The sequence below is a fragment of the Carassius carassius genome, chromosome 9 (genome assembly GCF_963082965.1).
Source record: "Carassius carassius chromosome 9, fCarCar2.1, whole genome shotgun sequence".
In the NCBI taxonomy this organism is placed as follows: Eukaryota; Metazoa; Chordata; class Actinopteri; order Cypriniformes; family Cyprinidae; genus Carassius; species Carassius carassius.
Window position 1 is genome coordinate 26,465,148 of NC_081763.1, and position 19,729 is coordinate 26,484,876.

The following is a 19,729-nucleotide window of genomic DNA, read 5'->3' on the forward strand; positions in this document are numbered from 1 at the left end:
ATATATATATATATATATATATATATATATATATATATATATATATATATTCAGAAGTGCTTTTCTGACTGCACATTTTCAGTCAGCACACAATAAAAATAGTTTAAAATAGGACATTAAAGCTCTTACTAAAGCATTTACAATAATTTATCTGTATTATTCACTTATTAGTTTTACATTTAACATTTGTTGACTTTTACATTTGCTCGAAAAGATATCCTGAAATGAGTTTTTATTAAAATGTGCTTTGTCTGTTAACCGTAGCCAGCTGCTGTATGTTTATTAGTGTTATAATCAAATCCTGGATCAAGGCTCTAACTCTAGTATCACATAACCAAGCACCAAAATGACCTGCTTCACCCTCAACCACACACTTAAAAATAACGGTTTAAAACATAGAAGTGGTGAGGAAGTTCCTCAAAGAACCTTTCTGATAACGGTTCATAAAAGTATCTTTTTTTGAAGATAATCTAGAGAACCTTTTTCCATTTTAAAGAACCGATTGTGCAATGGTAAGGTTCCTTGGATGTTCTTCAAGAAACAACAGATGCCAATTTAAAAAAACTGTTTCCACAAATCACCAGGAATTTCATCTGCAACCACCATCTACCATTTCACCATTTTTTTCCATTTAAGGATGGATTGCGAATCTCCAAAAGTTCAATAAAAGTAGACCATGAAGGCATTTTGTAATTGGAAGGAATATTATTTGATGTTTTAGAGTTCGGTCTGTCCATCAAAGATATTTCATGTGACTTCAGAAAACTTATAAACTAATAATTTTATTTCACTGGTTTTCTGAGCTAACCAAGGACTTTAAAATCAACTTCCACTTTATGGAATGTAAAAGAGCAGACTGGACATTCTGCCCAACTTCTTTAGTGATTCATGGAAGAAAGATAATAAAGCAGAGTTTGGGTAAGGGTGGTCATTTTGGGTGAAGTAAGCAACTGTTGAGCCCCAAACACCAAGCACAATAAATATGACACACCTCCAGAACAAGCTCATTGGCCTCAGCCAGTTAATGTTTAAAACAAAAGGCCTGGAACAAGAGTCAATCACGTTCAAAGTGGGATATTGGAATGGGAGTGCATCAAACTGCAATGTGGAGACATGTCCGGCTGTACAAAGAAGGAGATGGACAGGGTTAAACATCCAGTTCATCATCATCATCCATGTGCAAATGACTTGAGGGACCCAGGAGTGGCTGGCTGGAGCAGCAGGTACTCTGAGTGTCCAGACTCTCCGTTGAGCCAGATAATCCTACAGAAATGACAAATACTGCAGTTAAAAAAGATTTACTCTACACAAATATCAAAGCAAAATCACATGCCATATTCATATAATCAAAGTTTAACATATATGTCAAAGCAACAATTTAATGATTGATTAAACCAATAAAACTGGAGACTGAAGGACTTTTTGTGGCGTATAGGTTTGGAACGGAGAACAAGAACATGGAGGAACAGCCGAGAGAAGGACACAGAAGCCTACATACCCATTACTCTTCCAAACCAATAGAGCAGGAATCAGGACCTACAGCTGCCCAGAGCAAGACCACGAGAGAAGGCAGGAAGGCAGGGAAAGGAAGTCAAGGAATAAAAGGCACACATGTTAGAGCTTAATGACAGAGAGCTAGAAACATAGCGTTTGTCAAACTGCAAGAGAGAAAGAACGAACAATGTTGTTCGAAGAGTGCACACACGCTCAAGACAATACTGTCTCTGTAAAGGACACACTCAAAAGCATGCACAATAGGCTCTTGTGTCTGGATGTGTACTCACCGGGGAGGGACAGGTCTCCAGGGGGGTCACTTTCAGTCTTGGTAAAGCTGCTGTGCTCACTGCTGCAGTCATTCATCACCTCTTCCTCCAAATTCAGTCCATCCTCTGTATAGATTTACAAACAATAGCTGAAACTGCATTTAGTCAAAATGTATTATTAGTGCATAAACGACACTAGCAATTTCTGGATTCTTGATCAGTATTTTATGTTCTCCACTTTTTTTATCAAAATATTTGTAATATACGCTGCTCTTCAACAGCTTGTGGTTATGAAGTCATTCGTTTTAAATTTTTAATTAATACTTCTATTTAGCAAGGACACATTCAATTAATCAACTGGCAGTAAAAACATTTATTGTTTTACAAAAAAATTCAATTTCAAATAAATGCTTTTTTCCTATTCATCAAACAAAAATATTCAAAAATATTAAGCAGGATTATTTATTATAGATAACTAAGACTAAACCATTAAAATAAAAACATTGTAATAACTGGACATAAATTTAATTTGAAAAAATAAAATAAATAATAATAATATATATATATATATATATATATATAAAACTTCAAATCAGCATTATGCAATTAAGCATATCTGAATTATTCTGATGAAAATTTAATAATAACAGTATTACTGGTTTTACTGTATTTTGACCAAATAAATGCAGCATTGCTGATCATAAAATACTTTTTTCAAAATCATAAAAAAAAAAATCCCAAACTTTATAACACTCCTCTAAGTATATTTGGATTTCTTCCATTGGCAGAAATTACTTGTTTTAACCATGACCTTAAAACTTTTTCAGCCACATAATATGTAGCCAAAGTGGTAAACAATATGACTTTGAAATGTTCAATTCTATGACAGCACATCTGAAAATGCCCCTACAGGTTCAACGCGTTGAACCATCTATTAAAATACATTAAAAAAGACATTATACAATTGTGTTAATTGCAATTAACTCACACAAAAATAGCTTTAACGTCATATAGCACTTGTTTTATTTTCCTATTTCCAGTCAGACACTGATAACAGTGGAGTCACTCACCATCTTCAGGAGACAGTGAATCAGGGGCGTCCTCTCCAGCCGTACCCTGACAATACAAAGACAGTGAAGAACATGAGAAAGGTGCAACCCCATCAAGCAGGCCGTGTGGCTGTGCTGCTGACCTCAGTGGGGGCAGGACTGCTGGACAGCAGCATGTGAGCTTGTGCATCAGACATCTCAGACAGTTTTTCTTCATCCTCCTCCTGAATGGGTGATGATGGAGAGCGTAGAGTGCTGCAATCACACAGACTGTCAGGACTAGGGATGATAGACTAATTAAGTCTTCTAGTACAAACACAATATTAAATGTTTGTGCCTTTGTAGTCCTTATTGCAGGAAACATTAAAATATCTTTTAGATTTTTCACCATTACAACTAAATGCACTGGGTGGCGCTGTGTACATGTGACACTGGTCTGATGAGTGGTGAAGTAGAAAGTGTTTATATTCTAATCTGTATATCCGTTTCTTGTTATTGTCACGCGCCCCACTGGATGAGGATCTGCTTTTATGGTAGAAAGAGAACAAGCTCATACAAAAGGTGAAAGCCGTGACATTTGCCAAGTATGGTAACCCATACTCAGAATTGATGCTCTGCATTAACCCATCCAAGTACACACACACACACACACACACACACACACACACACACACACACACAGCAGTGAAAAGTGAACACACCCCCAGAGCAGTGGGCAGCTATAGATCCAGCGCCCGGAGAGCAACTGGGGGTTCAGTGCCTTGCTCAAGGGCACTTTAGCTATGGGTATTGAGGGTGGAAGAGAGAGCTGTTCATTCACCCCCCATTTTTATTTTTTTGTTTTTTTAATATCTTCTATTAATCAGTCAATATATCTTTTTATTTGGGTTTGAATGTTAAGCAACATTAATTGAAAGTTGCCCTTTTAGTTAAAACAGGAAGAAGGACACTGAGTCAGCGCATGCATGCTTCCTGAGATAATGAGCATATTTTCCTTATTGTTGCAATGCCAACAGGATGGACTGAAGATGGCAAGTGGAGTCATTATTCTGATTTACGGAAAGGAAGTTCATGACATCTTGCTGTGACACATAGAATAGTAAATATAGGAAGTTCAGTCCTTGACTTGTTATTACCCAGCTACTATTATTCAGTCACAAGAATGCAAAGATAACTTATCAAAATCTCCCACTTGAGACCAGCCAAAAACTTGAAACAAAGTTACAAAGTCAATTAAAATGGTATGAAAAGTGCTGTTTTTATTCATGTAATAACATTTCCTATCTCCTTGAAAAAAATCTGTGCAGTGCTGGATAAGTTCAAGAGGAAAGAGAATCCTGACTTGGTCACATGACTGTTTTTTTTTTTTGTTTTTTGTTTTTTTAGATTTTATTCATCAAGGAGTTATCACTGTTTCCTCAAAAATAAGAATCAGCAAATCGGTTTTCAACATAGATAATAAATATTTTGTGAGAAACAAATCAAAACAATGATTTCTGAACGATCATATAACACTGAGGACTGGAGTAATGATGCTGAAAATTCAGCTTTGATTTGCAGGAATAAATGACATTTTAAAATAGAAATTTGTTATTTTAAAATGCAATAATTTTTCACAATATTACAGTTTTTATTGTTTTTGATCAGACATAAACAGCCTTGGTGATTCAGAATGAGTCTTCTTTCAAAAACATTTTAAAAGTCTCACCAAACCCAAACTTTTGAATGGTAGTGTATTTATCCACACAATGTCATTGAGGACAATTGCTTGTTTGGGTCAGTATCCAAAACCAAACATGCAGTAGGTCAGGTTTACCTGTCGGGTGACTTGCTGACTTTGCTCTTCTGTCCACAACTGTCTCCAGAGTGGTCAGGTGAGCTGAGCTGCCTGCTCTCTCCACTCAAGCTTCCAGAGAAGTTGATCTCGTCATACAGAGGAGCAGATGGAAGGCCAGGGGACACAGCACCAAGACCATTCAAAGCCTCCAGCAGCGAGATGGGCTCAAAGCCAGGGGGAACTGAGTCTGAGCTCTAAGAAAAGGGACAAAATAACAAGAATCAGAGAGTGATGCCATGTTGTCTTGTATAGAAACAACTCAGAGGGATACATGTCATACTGAGTGCTCATCATGATCCATGTTTTGAGCCAGCACTGGGCTGAAGGAAACAGGAGAAAGTGCTCCAGGCTTCTTTCTTACAGCTCGAATCTGAAGAAGAGCTCGAAACGCTGGAGACAGACAAAAAAGGCACTTCAAAATTTCTTCACAGGCTTTTCGGGATGTCACTCAAATGATACACAACCGTGGGACTGTTAAACTGATAGTCCAGCCAAAAACTCTCCACTCACATCATGTCTCGAACCTGTAGGACTTACTTCTACATAACAGAAAGCAAGATATTTTAAAGAATGTGGGTAACTAAAGAGTTTCAGTTCCCTTTGACTTCTATTCTATTATCACAAAATACAGTGGAATATAGCAAGAAGCAGAATGGGTTGTTCTCAACATGCTTCAAAATAAAATAAAAAAATACCCTGAAACCATTTTATCAGCATAATTAAAAATAACTTCTTTTGTGTTCCACAGAAGTAAATGATTATAGAATTGTTATTTTTAGGTGGACTATCCCTTCAACAGCAGTTACATACGCAGTCGGCAGATCGGGCAGTTGTTGGCCTGGTAGCGCAGAGTATCAGCGCAGGAGTTACACAGGCACAAGTGCCTACAGGGCAAAATTAGAGTGTCCCGCAGATCTGACAGACACACCACACACTCGTTGCTGTTGTCACTGTTCTCATCATCAGATGGCTGTGGGGAAAACAAAAACAAATTCACAATGAGATTTTCCATTACTAATAATACAGAGACCTATATAAATATATTGAAAATGTAATGAACCGCAACAACAATCTTTTTACCTTTGTCTCTTGGTTGTTTTTGTTCTCAATTCCATAAATCTCTTGTAACAAGTAACTGACACGGTCCACCTGTGGTGTATAAGCGAATATTTAGGGGAAAGAATATTATGAGCTCATTACCATCTCTACCTGAGAATAATTTTACAATATGAAAATCATTAAAACTCACAATTTGTTTCTGCTTCAAAGGTTTGACTGAGAAACTGCCATCAACATGCTGTAAATGTAAAAAAAAAAAAATGTGTGATGCACAAATACACAACTGCTACAAATGAGCACTTCATCAATTATGACCATCAAATTCAACTCACTTTTTCAAATGCTGCCAACAGTACATGTGCATGTCCCAAACAATCTGAAATAAATGATAACTATTAAAATGCAGATTCATAACAGCACTTAACCAAACACACTGATTGGTTCTCTTTTGAAATATTCAGGGAACACTGTGCTGTATAGATACAGCATGATAAAATGCGAAGCAACAAGCATCTGCAGTGAAATGTGTCAAGAGATTTATTGACATTTTTGATGTGACCAAGTGTTAGAGCAAATCCTTTAATCTTTTATACTCTTCTACTATAATGAAGTCCTGAAAACATACCATCTCCTTCATCCACCACAGCCTGAATCACCATGGGGAAAACACCTCTGTCCAAATCAAAGTTGAGCTAAAAAATAAAAAATACAAGAAGAGAAATGCATCAAGTCAAAACAAATAATTTACATTTTCCAATGTCAGGACATTTTCATTTGACTGGATTTGCTTGATCATGCACTTCATTATGTGCAAACTAATTAATGCAGAAGTCAAATCAATATCTTAGAAGCTAGTATTGATTCAACCATCAGATGAGAGTGACAGCACTAAAGGTACTTACATCTTCTTCCTTCCATTCAGAGAAATCCATCTTGAAGGAGGGCAGGGTAAACTGCTGGCTAACCCCTCTTTTGTAATATATGGTTTCAGAGACTAATGCAGGGGTTCTAGGGCTGTATCTTAAGAAGGCAAATATATTGTTAGTGCACAGATATCATAACATGTTCATATAATGCCATTCAGTTAGTTCAGATGATAATAATGACATTTATAGAACTTTTTCATTGTAAATGTATTTTCTCTTTGGCTCAGTGTGCTCCAGTGACTGATTGTGATTACTAAGCAAAAAATGAACTTTCCAAGTAAAACAAGAACAATTGCACAAAAGAGTTACTCAAAAGACTGTTATGTAATCTCTTTATGAATTGCTATTCTTACACTACAAATTATTGCTAAAAGAGCCAGAATATTTCCATGTCACAAATGACTGTTCGTTTTAGATCACCATTATATAACAGACAATTATATACAAATAACATGATATGAGCTTTATTATTACATAATTACTTTAACATTGACAATAAATTGTAATGGTATCAATGAATGGTTATAAACATACTGTTATAAACATCGAGTTAACATGGATAATGGGGACTTTTTTCACATTAGAAGTCTATTTTCTAAATGCATATTATAGATCTTATTGTAAATCATTCATATGTTGTTGTTTTTTTGTTTTTGACATTGTAATGTTTAGTTAAAATGTCATTACTGGACCTTCCAGTAGAAAACAACTTCTCTCTGGTGACCTATGTGGGACGTCTCCAATCATTAAGTGCACTTAAATCTAGGGATTGTAACGATGTGATAAGATTCACGATACTGATTTCAAAATATGATTTTCCTGCAATTTTTTTTATTAAATTGTAGACAAATTATTAATGAAAAGGTGTCCTTATATATAGTTTCATTGGTTACTGCTGTGCTACCTTAATATACATTACACATATGCAAGATGAAAAAAAAAAAAACATCTAAACTTTTCAGAAGACCGTATTCACCTGTTGAAATTCGTTTAACATCTCAACCAATTTGAATCAATCATTTCTATCGATTTTTAACCAGCTTGGATTGCAGCATTACATTCTTATTTAAATCTACCCCTGCAAGCTCACGTTCGTCTGCCTCCACTTTTGACAGCAACACCCGCATCTCAAAAACCAATCAACAATCAATGCAAAGAAAAGAGTTCACACCCTAAATGTTTTCTTTGTCCATAATCGGTTACACTCAGATTTAGGTCACAATATACAAAAAAGATGTCGTTTTACATTCAATGTATAACTGTTCAAACAACATTAAAGATGAAATGGTCCTTACAATGCCATCCCATTGGAGAACTCCTCAAATGCCTGGCAGTAGATAGTGATGGCCACTCGTGCATCAGAGTCAAAGGTGAACTCAACTCCATATAAGGCCCTTGGTTTTGCTCCTTCATCAGTAGGAGTATCAGTGTCATCTTTATACCTATAATCACACAAATTGACACTGAAAATGCTAAATTACTTAAAGATCCCGCATTGTACACATTTCTGGAGTTTTATTTTAGGTTTTGGTGTCCTTATGAATATGTTTTTGCAGTATAATTAGCAAAAGTCATCAAATTTTTACATCTCCTTTCTCAGGAGGTCAGCTAAGAACAGGTTGGTTTTAGCCTGTCTAATTAATATTCATGATCCTCTCTTCTGATTGGCCTGTTGTTTTCTGATGGACGCACAGCCAGGCCAACCACAGGTAGCTAGTGTCAGCAAAACAAAGGGGAAACTCAAACCAGCAGATTCGGCTAAGTAAGGAGCTTAAAATATCATCTTGTTGTGATGTTGGGTCCCAGAATCGCCGTAATACAGCCTCAAATTAGAAATTGCCACACATTGCCAGACAAACAAACCGATGACAGCTCTGGTTAAACGCGATAAAACGAGTGGACTGGACGGAAATGTTCGGCAAAAATGCTCATGTTTGCAGTGCACTTATTAAAACGGTTCAATAAAGCATTGTCTTTTGTTGTTATGGACGAGTCGACAGATTTCTTGCATCTCACGATGTCATGTATGAAAAAATGTCTGTGCATGTTTACTGTTTATATATAAATCATTTGTAATTGTTTATATGTTGCTGTGATTTATTGTGGCTGGAACATTAATGTAGATGTAAATAGTTGCCTGCTGAAATTGAAATGTATATACATCTTCAACATGATGTGCTGGATAGACAGGATGAGTTTATCTTTACTATACACATTAGATGTGATCCACCTCATAGTAACAATCCTGTCAGATTGTCCATTCTTTGAGTGAGAGTGCAACGTTCCAGGTCGGCCGATCTGGTTTTGTGGTTAGTTAACCTTTTTGATATGTTTCAGTGCTGTTGCTGCTCAATGCTCAGCAATGGCACGGGTGCAATGTTGTCTGGGGGGCTTGACAAAAGGAGAGTGGGATGGTGGGCAGTGCTTGGGTGGTGACTTTAGGAGGTGACTGTGTAGTCTGACATCAATTTCTGACACAACGGTTCGTGAAAAAAATCACTGCTACTTTAAGCAGGCTGTGTGCATTTTACTGTGGACTGACTGTTTTGAAATTTATATGGTAGTTTAATAGCCCCTAGACCTCAGGTATCGTGAAAAAAGCCAGGAAATTTCAACTTTGACAATATGGGACCTTTAAAACAAAGTACATCAATAACAGAATAAAAGTAACTACATGCAGCACAGAGATAATTTGTTCAGAGGATATGAATGTTTATACTATATATTTTATATAGTAATCATGACAGTACCTGACCAATCGTAATGAGTCTTTTCTGATGTTGACAAGACTTCTCAATGTCCTGACTGGCTCATGGGGTGCTGGAGTAACATATGGAAACTGTGGCAGGTACCACACCGGGGGGAAAAAAAAAGAATAAAACTAAGGAAATATGTATATTAATATTTTATTTAGATTTCTGTTTGACAGCATATGAGTGCCAACACAAAAGAGTTAATCAAAAAGAGACATCAACAGTGGAAACATCACAAAACCAGTCTAAAAAAAGTTTAAAAGTCTCTAAGATGACAACACCATCACAAGGCTGTATGTACCTGCACTGGGCGGTTACCAAGAAAGTTGAGATCCATGTTCTCTCCAAAAAGGTAACCCTCTGGATGAGGAGTGTCAAACTTCTCTCCTCCCATGAAGAAATGGCTGGCAAAATAGTTTCCTTGAGGAAAGAAAATGGTCATTATCCAATCGGACAGTTCTAACAAAATGTAGAAACAGTAACACCATCAGTTTACACTGGTATTCAAATTTGTACATACTAATCCAGTTTCATGTGGACTTTAACTACATCATCATTTAATCAGTTTGTTGATAGTAATGACATTATTAGATAAATGTTTAAAATGGGAGCTTATCTGAGCTCAATAAATCAGTCTATTAGAGCTGATAAGTGTTTACAACTAAAAGACAAGCTCTCATAAACGTCGCCTACTATCACAACAGACCATCTCACCTGATTTTGGAGGATATCTGTATGCAGAATTGGCCTGGATGTCGATGTCCTCAACACCAGCGATTCTTCGACTAATAATTGAACCCATTTCTCCAGCACAGACCGATCAGATGTACAACCACAGCAACACGGCTGGTTAAGTGAGCTAACCTTAGCCGAGAAAAAACAGCAACGGCTCCGAGACGAATAAAGTGTTCAAATCAACATGACGTGTTTGAGCGGCATTTCTTTTCTTCTGAGTGGGATCAGCTGTGTCTCTTACAGTCGTATTATGTGACGTTCAGATCAGTCTCGACACACTAGCTAACTGACTAGCATGCCCGCTCCTTTAGTTCGCCTGTCACGAACTGGTACTCAATAAAACAATTGGTAAACAGGCACATATAAACTCTAAAGTAAATTATAAAAGGGTAGACTGAAGACCTGCAGATAATTTTGTCCGGGTTTTCTCCAAATAACAATAGCCGTTTTCTTCGTGAAAACACAACACAAGGAAATCGTTGTTGCGAGGCGACCCCGCGAGGGTTGTAGAAGCTCGTCACGTGATTGGCTGAGCTCGTCACGAGAGGCGTCTGTAAAGAGGAAACAAGCTTCAAATACTTTGCCAAATACTTTTATTATTTGTATCGTTATTGTTAATCACTATGATGTCTGACCCTTACTGGTTGTAAGACCTACAATTCACCAAAAATCACATTAATTAGTAAGCATTTCAAACAGCAAAGACATCAAAACAACTTTATATTATAACATGACTTTACACAAAACACATTGCAAAAATAAAAACAAATTAAATATGAGAATAAATGGTAAATAAAACTATCTAACGAATACGTTTAACATCTTCTAGTTGTATTTATTGTTTTTATTTTCAAAAACGGAATAATTACAACTTTAAATTCTTAAAAGTTATTTTATTTTTATGCTTTTTGAACATGGATTCAGCTATTTTAAAATCAGGCTAATTGCATGTTATTGCACTCTGAGCACAAAGTATGTGCTTTCTTCAAATAGAACTCTTGCAAGAGTAATTCTTTATTTATTTAGCATATTTAAACTCACATTTTGAATATGTATATAAACTAAGGTAATTAAAGGTAAGTAACAAGACCAGTCGATTACAAAATTACGCACGAGCACACCAGAAAAATTTGAGGACATAATGCAAAACTGAACTTATTGTATTGAAGGATGTGGTGAAAAATGTCACATGCAACAATTTATAGATGAAACATATGATGAAAACCAATGAAAAATCCCACTAACATGATACAGTGGTGACAGCGTGGTGTAAAATATGTTTGTAAAAATTCAACACAAATTTCATATCCATGGAAATCATCTTTCTTTTATTAAATAGTTAAATAGTGAACTGTATTAAATATTACATTATTAAATAGTGAGTCCTATCAAGATTCAAGTAGCTTTATTGGCATGGTTAAAAAGTATCTTTACATTGCCAAAGCACAGAAACGTTTAAATAAACATTTTACACAGGTATACATAAGAATAGAAGTATAGAGTATAGAGTTACGGTCACCGAGTCTGTACATGGTCAGGATTTTTCTTAGTTTAGGACCTGACACTCTGTTTAGGAATTCTGCCAATTTATATTCTCTGTTTAGAGACGGATAGCATTGTAATTTACTTTGCTGAGCTGTTGCTTCTGTCCAGTGTTTCAGATATTTCTCATTTAGTGTTTTAATGATTTGATTTGATTTAGTCTAGCTGGGATTTTGGATTGTAAAGTCAGTTCTGAGACCAGCTTGCTGAGGGGGCTTTTCTCTGGGTTCAGTTCTTGGTAGTTTAAGGCTGTATGGTAGAGGGTATGACTGCTTTAGGTGCGCATGGAATTTAATAGTTTATTTATTTATTTTATTTTAATCATTAGTGGGTATAGCCCTAATTCTGCTCTGCAGGCATTGTGTGGAGTTTTCTGTTGTACACAAAGAATATTTTTACAGAATTCTGCCTGCAGAGTCTCTATTGGGTGTTTGTCCGATTTGGTAAAGTCTCGTTTTGTGAGTGGACCCCAGACCTGACACCCATAGAGATTGGTTCTATAACTGATATAACCAGATTCCAATTGTGATGTCAAGTTTTATATTTTTCTTGATTGCGTAAAATGCTCTTCGTTCCTTGTCTCTCAGGTCATTCACAGCCTTGTTAGAGTTTCCTGTGTTACTGATGTTTATTCCGAGGTATGTGTAATTTTTAGTTTGTTCTAAGGGCATGTTGTTTAATTTGAAACTGTGGTGTTGGTTGCCTTTTTTGGAATATCCATAATTTTAGTCTTTTTAAGGTTAATTGTCAAGGCCCATTTCTGATGGAAGGTGTACAGGAGGTCCAGGTGTGCGACATTTCTGCATACTGGCCTACAAATCCCAGAGTTCCTCTCTGACTGTCTGACTGCGGTTGTCCGACAGTGGGCGCTAAGTAGGACGGTTCAACAGTCAATGGGTTCAACTCACAACATTTTTTGTTTCCAGTCGACAAGTTGATGTTTGAGTGCGGCGTTTTTGAAAGACTGCATGCTGAAACTTTTAACTGACGAAATCGCACAGGTTTCTTAATTAAATATGGACGAACTAAGGCATCAGGTTATGATAAATCAGTTTGTTCTTACAGCCGGATGCGCGGCAGATCAAGCAAAGCAGCTTCTACAAGCTTCACACTGGCAGTTTGAGGTATGTTTGTTTGTTATTGTACATCAAAATGATTTTTTATGACACAGTAATAAATAAATAAATAAAAACAAATAGATAAATAACACAAATCAGTATAATTAACTTATACTTTATTTGACGCATGAAAAAAATATTTATAGGCTACTCATGCGAAACAAGCACCAGACAGCAGTCAATATAAACAAATAAGACATTGAAATGCATAAAAAAAAAATAAAAAAAAAATATATATATATATATATGGGATTCAGTGAAATAAAAAGTTAATAACGTTATGTTTAATATTGTTATGTTCAAAGTCCTCCAATACACATTTGCTTACTTCCTCGAGTATTTATGAATTACATAACTCTTTTATGTTATTGCAGACTGCTCTCAGTACATTTTTCCAAGAGGCTAATATTCCCTACAGCCATCAAATGGTGAGTATTATTTATTTGTAGTTTATTATTGTGTTCTTTAATATCTGTTATGATGACTTCCGCCATGTTGAAACCACGAGTCAGACAAAAATAAACACAGGTTGACGTTTCTCGCGAAGGCTACGTTTACGTCTTTAAAAATCGCAACTTTGTCGTTTAAGCGCATTCATCCTTCCGTTGGCAGTCAATTAAATGTGTTAATATTTAAGATGAAAAAAATAATCTGAGCTCGAGGGACTTGCGTTTTTGCAAACGTGTCCAAAGTTGTGGGGGAGGGCGATTCCGGGAAGCAGAGAGAGCACGCGCTTGACACGGCGCTGTTTACACCGTTACTAAAACGGTACGACAGGAACACACTGAAGCAAGTTCAAAGTATCACTGGCTTGGAAAAAAACGCATAATTTGATTTTTTTTGCAGATATTTTAAATGAATTGAATTTGGAATTACTCCGAAGTAGTAGTACCGGTCACATGCATAGCGAATAAAATTTAGTTAACCCTTGGAAAGCACCTCATTTGCCTCTTTCTTAAAGTGCACGTAGTAGCCTACTAGTTTTTGATAATTAAAGAGGTTTACTTTATGAAATGCACATCGTTGTAATGATGAAATATTTAAATGATGTACAGTACACCCACGCGAGACTCTTATCAGTGTTTAAGAAAAAGCTGTTTTATTCTTCAGGGAGCGGGTCGCACCCTTGCTGCCATATGCTGACGTCACCAGCATCAGGCAATTGCCTGCGTTTATAATTACTAACAACAGCTGTAATTATACATTTCGTTAATATACAGGCAGCGTCTAAGAATATACAGTGCATTTAAGCATAGAACATGACAATGAAAAAAAAATCTAATCCGATTCTGATTAAAATGTTTAGGCCCCTGAGAGTGTGAGAAGACGGCAGATTTTTGCAGTATGAATGATCTGTGTGTGACTTAGGGCTGGACGATATGATTTTATATATTGTTATTATTAAGGAAATTAAACTTGCCGTCATGAGATGTCTACACAGGCGATGATACCAAAAAGAAAGAGAAACATCAGAAAATAGGCGTATTTTATTCAAGACCTTGTTATATGACATCAACATGCATTAATCATATTTACAATCCCCACCAGAAGCTTGTCCAGCTTCACAGTGATGAACTTAAAATTGGGTTCTATTATTTCTCCTCAACAATTCTCCTCACAAATTTAAAAGCAAAGCTAATGTTTTCTGTTAGTTTAAGCACAAACTAAGAAAAGTAAAACCAAACTTTGTGGCAATCATTAAGACCAAAATAAACATGATGTGTGTTAATGGTGCATTTCAGCAATGTTGTCTTGTAGGGGGCGGGGCGTGGTGGAGGTGGAGCTTAAGTAGATGATATTATCGGATATCATGTTATTTTAAAGGTGATTTACTCTAAAATATTTTTGACATATTACACGGCCCTAGTGTGACTTGACTCGTGACTAGAAAGTAGAGACAAGTTACACTTTAGAATGACCGAGAATGTAAGGATCTTTTACACATGCAGCTTTCAGTTTGGATGTTGAGTTGTCATATCTCACAGCAGTATGGAGGGTGAGGGATTTTTGGTGCAATTGATGGAACTTAATTTCTGCTATTCACAAGCTAGTCCTTGATCCACTGGTAGAATATAATAAGTACTTGTTGTTTGCAAATCATTTAGAAAATATTTTTCAGACATGGCTGCTTTTGAATGACTGTCAATGGACAAATGTGCTTTTTGCCGGTGTAGTTATTCCATCTACAGAAACTTAATGCAACAAAGTGAGTATTTATGTATGAAAGCCCTCAGAACTGCTGAGTGAAATAATTCATTATGATTGAACAAATGATCAACTGAATATACATTATCCTACTTATTACATAACTATTTACCAAATAAATGGTCTTGAAATATTGATTGTTGTGCTGCTTATCGATTTTGTGGAAACTGTGATACATTATTTTCCAGGATTCTTTGAGGAATATAAAGTTTACAAAAAGCATTTATTTAAATTGAAAATCCTTTGTAACATTATAAAAGTTTTACTTTCACTTTTGATCAATTTAACACATCCTTGTTGAATAAAAGTAATATTGTATACAGTTTAGCATTCATAACAAAACCATATTTGACTACAGTATGGCGATCAACCAACCGTATATAAAATATGGGTCTTAGATTTTTTCAATTTTAATTCGTTTTTTAACAACCGGAGCGCAGCATGTCACAAAAGACATCATGGTGTTGTTTTTCACTTGTTATCTTCTTAAGGCAGGCCTCTGAAAGACTCAATGTTGCTATAGTAACAATTGTGTCAGTGAATCAGGTCTGGTGTTTGCTCAGGATAGGTGGCCAATCATTATTGTATCATGTCCTGCTTGTCCAAAGGTCTACAACCTCAGTAACTAATACAGTTCAGCAACTTCCTCAATTCCTTGTTTCAGATAAGGACTCCTTTGCATGGTCATGATTGGAGAAATCAAAATTTCCTTGATGTTTTGAGATGTAAGAGATCATTGTACTATAGTAATATTTGAATTTCAGAGCTCAAAACGTCCTTGTTAGTCCAAAACGGCTTTTATTGAAACCAAGCTAATTTCAGATTTTGTCACATAATGATGTAATAATGCTAGACCAACGTCTGCTTCTGCATCATCACGACTTTTTCGAAGTTTCGGCACAGGCTTTGTAAAACAAACCTTTACTGTAAGAAATGGATATGATATGATAATACCACAACATGCAAGTAACCGTGTTCTTTATATTCAGTGAGGCAGTCCACACTTCACATTGAATCTCTTATTTACAAGTGTTTTTATGATGAATTTGTGAAAAGTGCAAAACTTCGAGTTGCAATGACGATATCACTGCATTCATGCACTCAACAGTCTGTCTTAGGTTATAAAGCTCATCACTGCAACCTTTCATGTGACGGGAGTAGATCTAAATATAATGCTATAATCAACGCTCTCCATGATTTGTTAATTTCAACAGCTGTAATAGTAAAAATGTAGTAAAAGTTCTTGAGAGCTCCACATGTAAAACTCATTTCATATGCACAAATGTCAGCCAATCATAGCAGTGGGCGTTTCCATTGAAGTCAGCAGACACGCCCCTTCCAACACAGCATTTAAATCAGAGCGTAAAATCAGGGTAGAAAATGGCCTTTTAATTTTAAAATTTTAAATAAAAAAATCATACTAACATTATAGGTGTACCTCAGGAAAAAAATGATAAAATAAAAAAATGCAATGCAATTCATGACCCCTTTCAGAGGACATGGTTGTTAAAATCTGCTTTATGTAACTGATGGTTGTGGATTAAACAATCCATTACCCGTACCAGTTTTAAAAAACTCCTCTATTTGTTTCCAGATGTGCACTCCAGCCAACACGCCAGCGACACCCCCCAATTTCCCAGATGCCCTAGCCATGTTCTCTCGTCTTAAAGCCTCCGAGAGCTTCAGCAACAGCAGTCCCATCGCTTCTATGGCTACATCACCAGCTCCTCACACCAACTGGGCCATGAGCCCTCCGGCAACCCCTGGTCACCAGGGGCGATGGACTCCAGGTCAGCTCATGCCGCAGTCGCCGTCACCGGGCTGGCCGGCGGCTGTGACTCAGCAAGCCTCTGCCGAGCATGCTAGCATCATCATGGGGGCTGAGAGATAGAGACTGCTTTCACTAGCCATCACACCTTACACAAAGATGGAGGATGGACTTTCCTCTTAATGATTTCGGCAGGTGTGGATGTAAAACAGTGCGACGAGAGCACTGGGTTGCAGCGGAGGGACAGCGTGTGGCCTCTTCTCTGAGGTCACATGAGATCTGGGATCTTATCAAATGCTTTTTTTTTTTAGTATTATTCTAGGGATTACCAAAAAGATGGACAGAATGAGTGATTATGTAGCATATTCACAGATAACCTCGGACAGATGAATGTGTTACTGAATATTGTCTTTAGTTTCAGCAGTTCTCAAGTATTGGTGAAAACTCTATTTTGCACTGTGTACTAAACACCTGAAGTGGATCTAAGGTTAAAAGAATAGCTGCTCACCGTCATGTCATTCCGAACCTATTGACTTTCATTTTACAGACAAAATTTTCTTCAAAATATATTTTTATATTCCACAGAAGAAAGTCAGTCATACAGGCTTGGAAGGACATGAGGGTGAGTAATTGATGACAGAATTGTGTTTTTGGCTGATCTGTCTATTTAATTGACAGGTTTGCTGCAGAAAACACCAGATCTTTTGACCTGGTCTGTCATTTTTTACTTCATTATGACTCTGTAATGAACTGAATTGGCATTTTGTGTTAAAATTATGGTTTAGGCAGTTTTTTATACCCAGAATGTTTGATTCTCTGGTTCTGTTTAGCACTTACAGCACATTTGTCTCTTATCACAAATCCCCATTTGTCCCTATAAGAATATTTCCTTTTCACGATCATCTCCCTGTTACTGTTCACACTGCCTCCACAATATTTGTGGACTATGTGATGGTTTTCATTTCCTGTTTATGTTTTTAAATAAATTTTGTATATATATTGCAGAATGCTTGGTGGTGTTGTTTATGTTAGTGTAGTAAAACAATTTACATATTTTTTTTGCTGGTCCATTTTGTTTATAGTGTAATTGAGGTCACTACATGTATGCCTGAACTTTGTATCCTGTAAAACCCTGGGAAATGATTACACAGACTCAGAACTAATTCAGCAGTTGATAAAGATATATATATATCTCATTGGAAGTCATTGCATTTTGCCTTGCCTTTGTGGAACTATGAAGTTGAACATTCAAAACTAACCGGAAACTAAGCCTCCTCAACTGCAGCTCACATGAACACAACTGAGATGATGGGTGATGCATTTTAAGTGAGGCCATCTGCTTCATCTCAGTAGGGTGAAGACCGCCTGCTATTTCTGTCACTTGGCTTTGTGTGTGTGTGTGTGTGTGTACACCGAAGGATGAGTGGAGGGCTGCTGCAGGCTAGTCGAGCATTATACAGAGAAAGGGTACATTTAAAATGACAAACCACAAACCTCAGCACTGCAGTTTCATTACTATATCATTTCACTTTGTCTGTTTCTGTTTCTTTCAGTTATTTGCATTAGAAAACAATACATCACTACGATATGTTCCGTCTGCAGTCATTTTTATTGAGAGGATAAAAATTATGTTATTGTTGCAATGAATATATTTTAGGTTGATATGTTTTTTTATGTAATATTTAGACATTTTATGGCACTAAATTATATTTATGCAGTAGTTATAATCCATTTATAAAAGCCATTTATTACCTGGCAAAAATATTTCATATAAAGCTCAGTTGTTGCTTCTTGAATGTTTTCAAACTTGTCTGAGAGAAAGCAATATTGTATTATAATTGTTTATATCATGATTGTCATACTGTAACAGCTGCACTATTTAAAAATGAGATCTTCTAGAACCTGGTTATCTTCCACATTATTTCTATGCTGTATTCAAACATGTGAGCTTGTGAATCATCCCTCCCAGATACAAAAAAAACATGCTTTAAATAAAATAACCCAATAAAGAACACACATATAAAAACGTTTAAAACAAAGATACCATATATAAGTAATATCACGTATAATAAAAGTATATTTGTTTACGCTATTCTGTGAATTTGGCAGCACAATGAATTTCCATTCTTGACCAATGGAGGTCGCAAAGTTTTGTCTGTGTTTTATGTGTGAATGTCACAGGAAACTGCCTTTCAAGACCCGTTAGAAAACTTTTGAAATCTAAAATGACTTGAGTTGGAATCTTTGGTATATTAAACGTTTAATATAGCTAAAATTATGGGCAGGATATAAAAAAAAAAATACAATAGGCCACAGAACATTATTTGCTAATTGCTGGTCTGCAAAAAAATAAAATATTTAGGAGTTCTAAATATTATAGAGAGAGAGAGAGAGATTGTGATTTAGGCTACTTAACTTGCTTATATATGTTATCTTTGACCACAATCGTTTTATTTGCCACACCAATCTATAAACAATATTACTTCTGCTACATTATAAAAGTAATTGTACAGTCTATCAGTAATTCAAACCAAAATATAAAACGTCAGTGACCGTCCTTGTGTACTTCTAGCCTACTCATGAATACGTTACCAGGAATTCAAGGACAAAGTCTTTCCTCATTTCGAAAGTATTTTCGTTGTTTCAGTATTCTGCCATAACTTCATCATAATTAACGTTTGGTAGGCGGCTCTTCCTGTGCAGATTACCTCAGAAATATTAATTTGTAGCCTCTGAACATGTGCCGTCTTGAATGCGCGGCAGCAGTTGTTGAATGCGTTATGATTCATGGTGATTTTTGCTGAGACACGTTTATTTCCTGTGTTTTGCAGCTATATTTAGAAGTTAGTCTTTCCTATTTCGAGAAATTGTGCTTTTGAATTCAACCACCTCACTCTAACAGACGTTTTATACAGCTAAATCCTTTACTTTTGTATGAAACGTGATTATTTGTCTCTGGCTGAGTGAACTCGGT

General features: G+C 36.2%; 2 protein-coding genes across 3 annotated transcripts; one reads left to right on the plus strand and one right to left on the minus strand.

The window, feature by feature from the left end:
- Nucleotides 1-773: 773 nt before the first annotated feature.
- Nucleotides 774-10,672, minus strand: LOC132149413 (E3 ubiquitin-protein ligase MGRN1-like). Of its 2 annotated transcripts, XM_059558623.1 has the most exons (17): nucleotides 10,102-10,672; nucleotides 9,689-9,807; nucleotides 9,385-9,473; nucleotides 7,930-8,076; nucleotides 6,611-6,728; nucleotides 6,334-6,400; nucleotides 6,041-6,084; nucleotides 5,899-5,946; nucleotides 5,730-5,798; nucleotides 5,460-5,619; nucleotides 4,930-5,039; nucleotides 4,629-4,843; nucleotides 2,956-3,067; nucleotides 2,834-2,879; nucleotides 1,785-1,889; nucleotides 1,499-1,542; nucleotides 774-1,263 (listed from the first exon to the last, which is right to left on the minus strand). In XM_059558623.1, the coding sequence occupies exons 1-16, from the start codon at nucleotides 10,187-10,189 to the stop codon at nucleotides 1,502-1,504; spliced, it is 1,578 nt and encodes a 525-aa protein (XP_059414606.1). In that variant the 5' UTR covers nucleotides 10,190-10,672; the 3' UTR covers nucleotides 774-1,263; nucleotides 1,499-1,501. The 2 variants fall into 2 exon arrangements, with proteins under 2 accessions (XP_059414606.1, XP_059414605.1); XM_059558622.1 differs by lacking the exon at nucleotides 1,499-1,542 and having other exon boundaries at nucleotides 10,102-10,671.
- A 1,844-nt stretch (nucleotides 10,673-12,516) lies between these two features.
- LOC132149414 (UBA-like domain-containing protein 1) lies at nucleotides 12,517-17,755 on the plus strand. The gene is made up of 3 exons (XM_059558624.1): nucleotides 12,517-12,788; nucleotides 13,157-13,210; nucleotides 16,582-17,755. Exons 1-3 carry the CDS (start codon nucleotides 12,681-12,683, stop codon nucleotides 16,876-16,878), a joined length of 459 nt encoding a protein of 152 aa, XP_059414607.1. The 5' UTR covers nucleotides 12,517-12,680; the 3' UTR covers nucleotides 16,879-17,755.
- The last annotated feature ends 1,974 nt before the right edge of the window (nucleotides 17,756-19,729 follow it).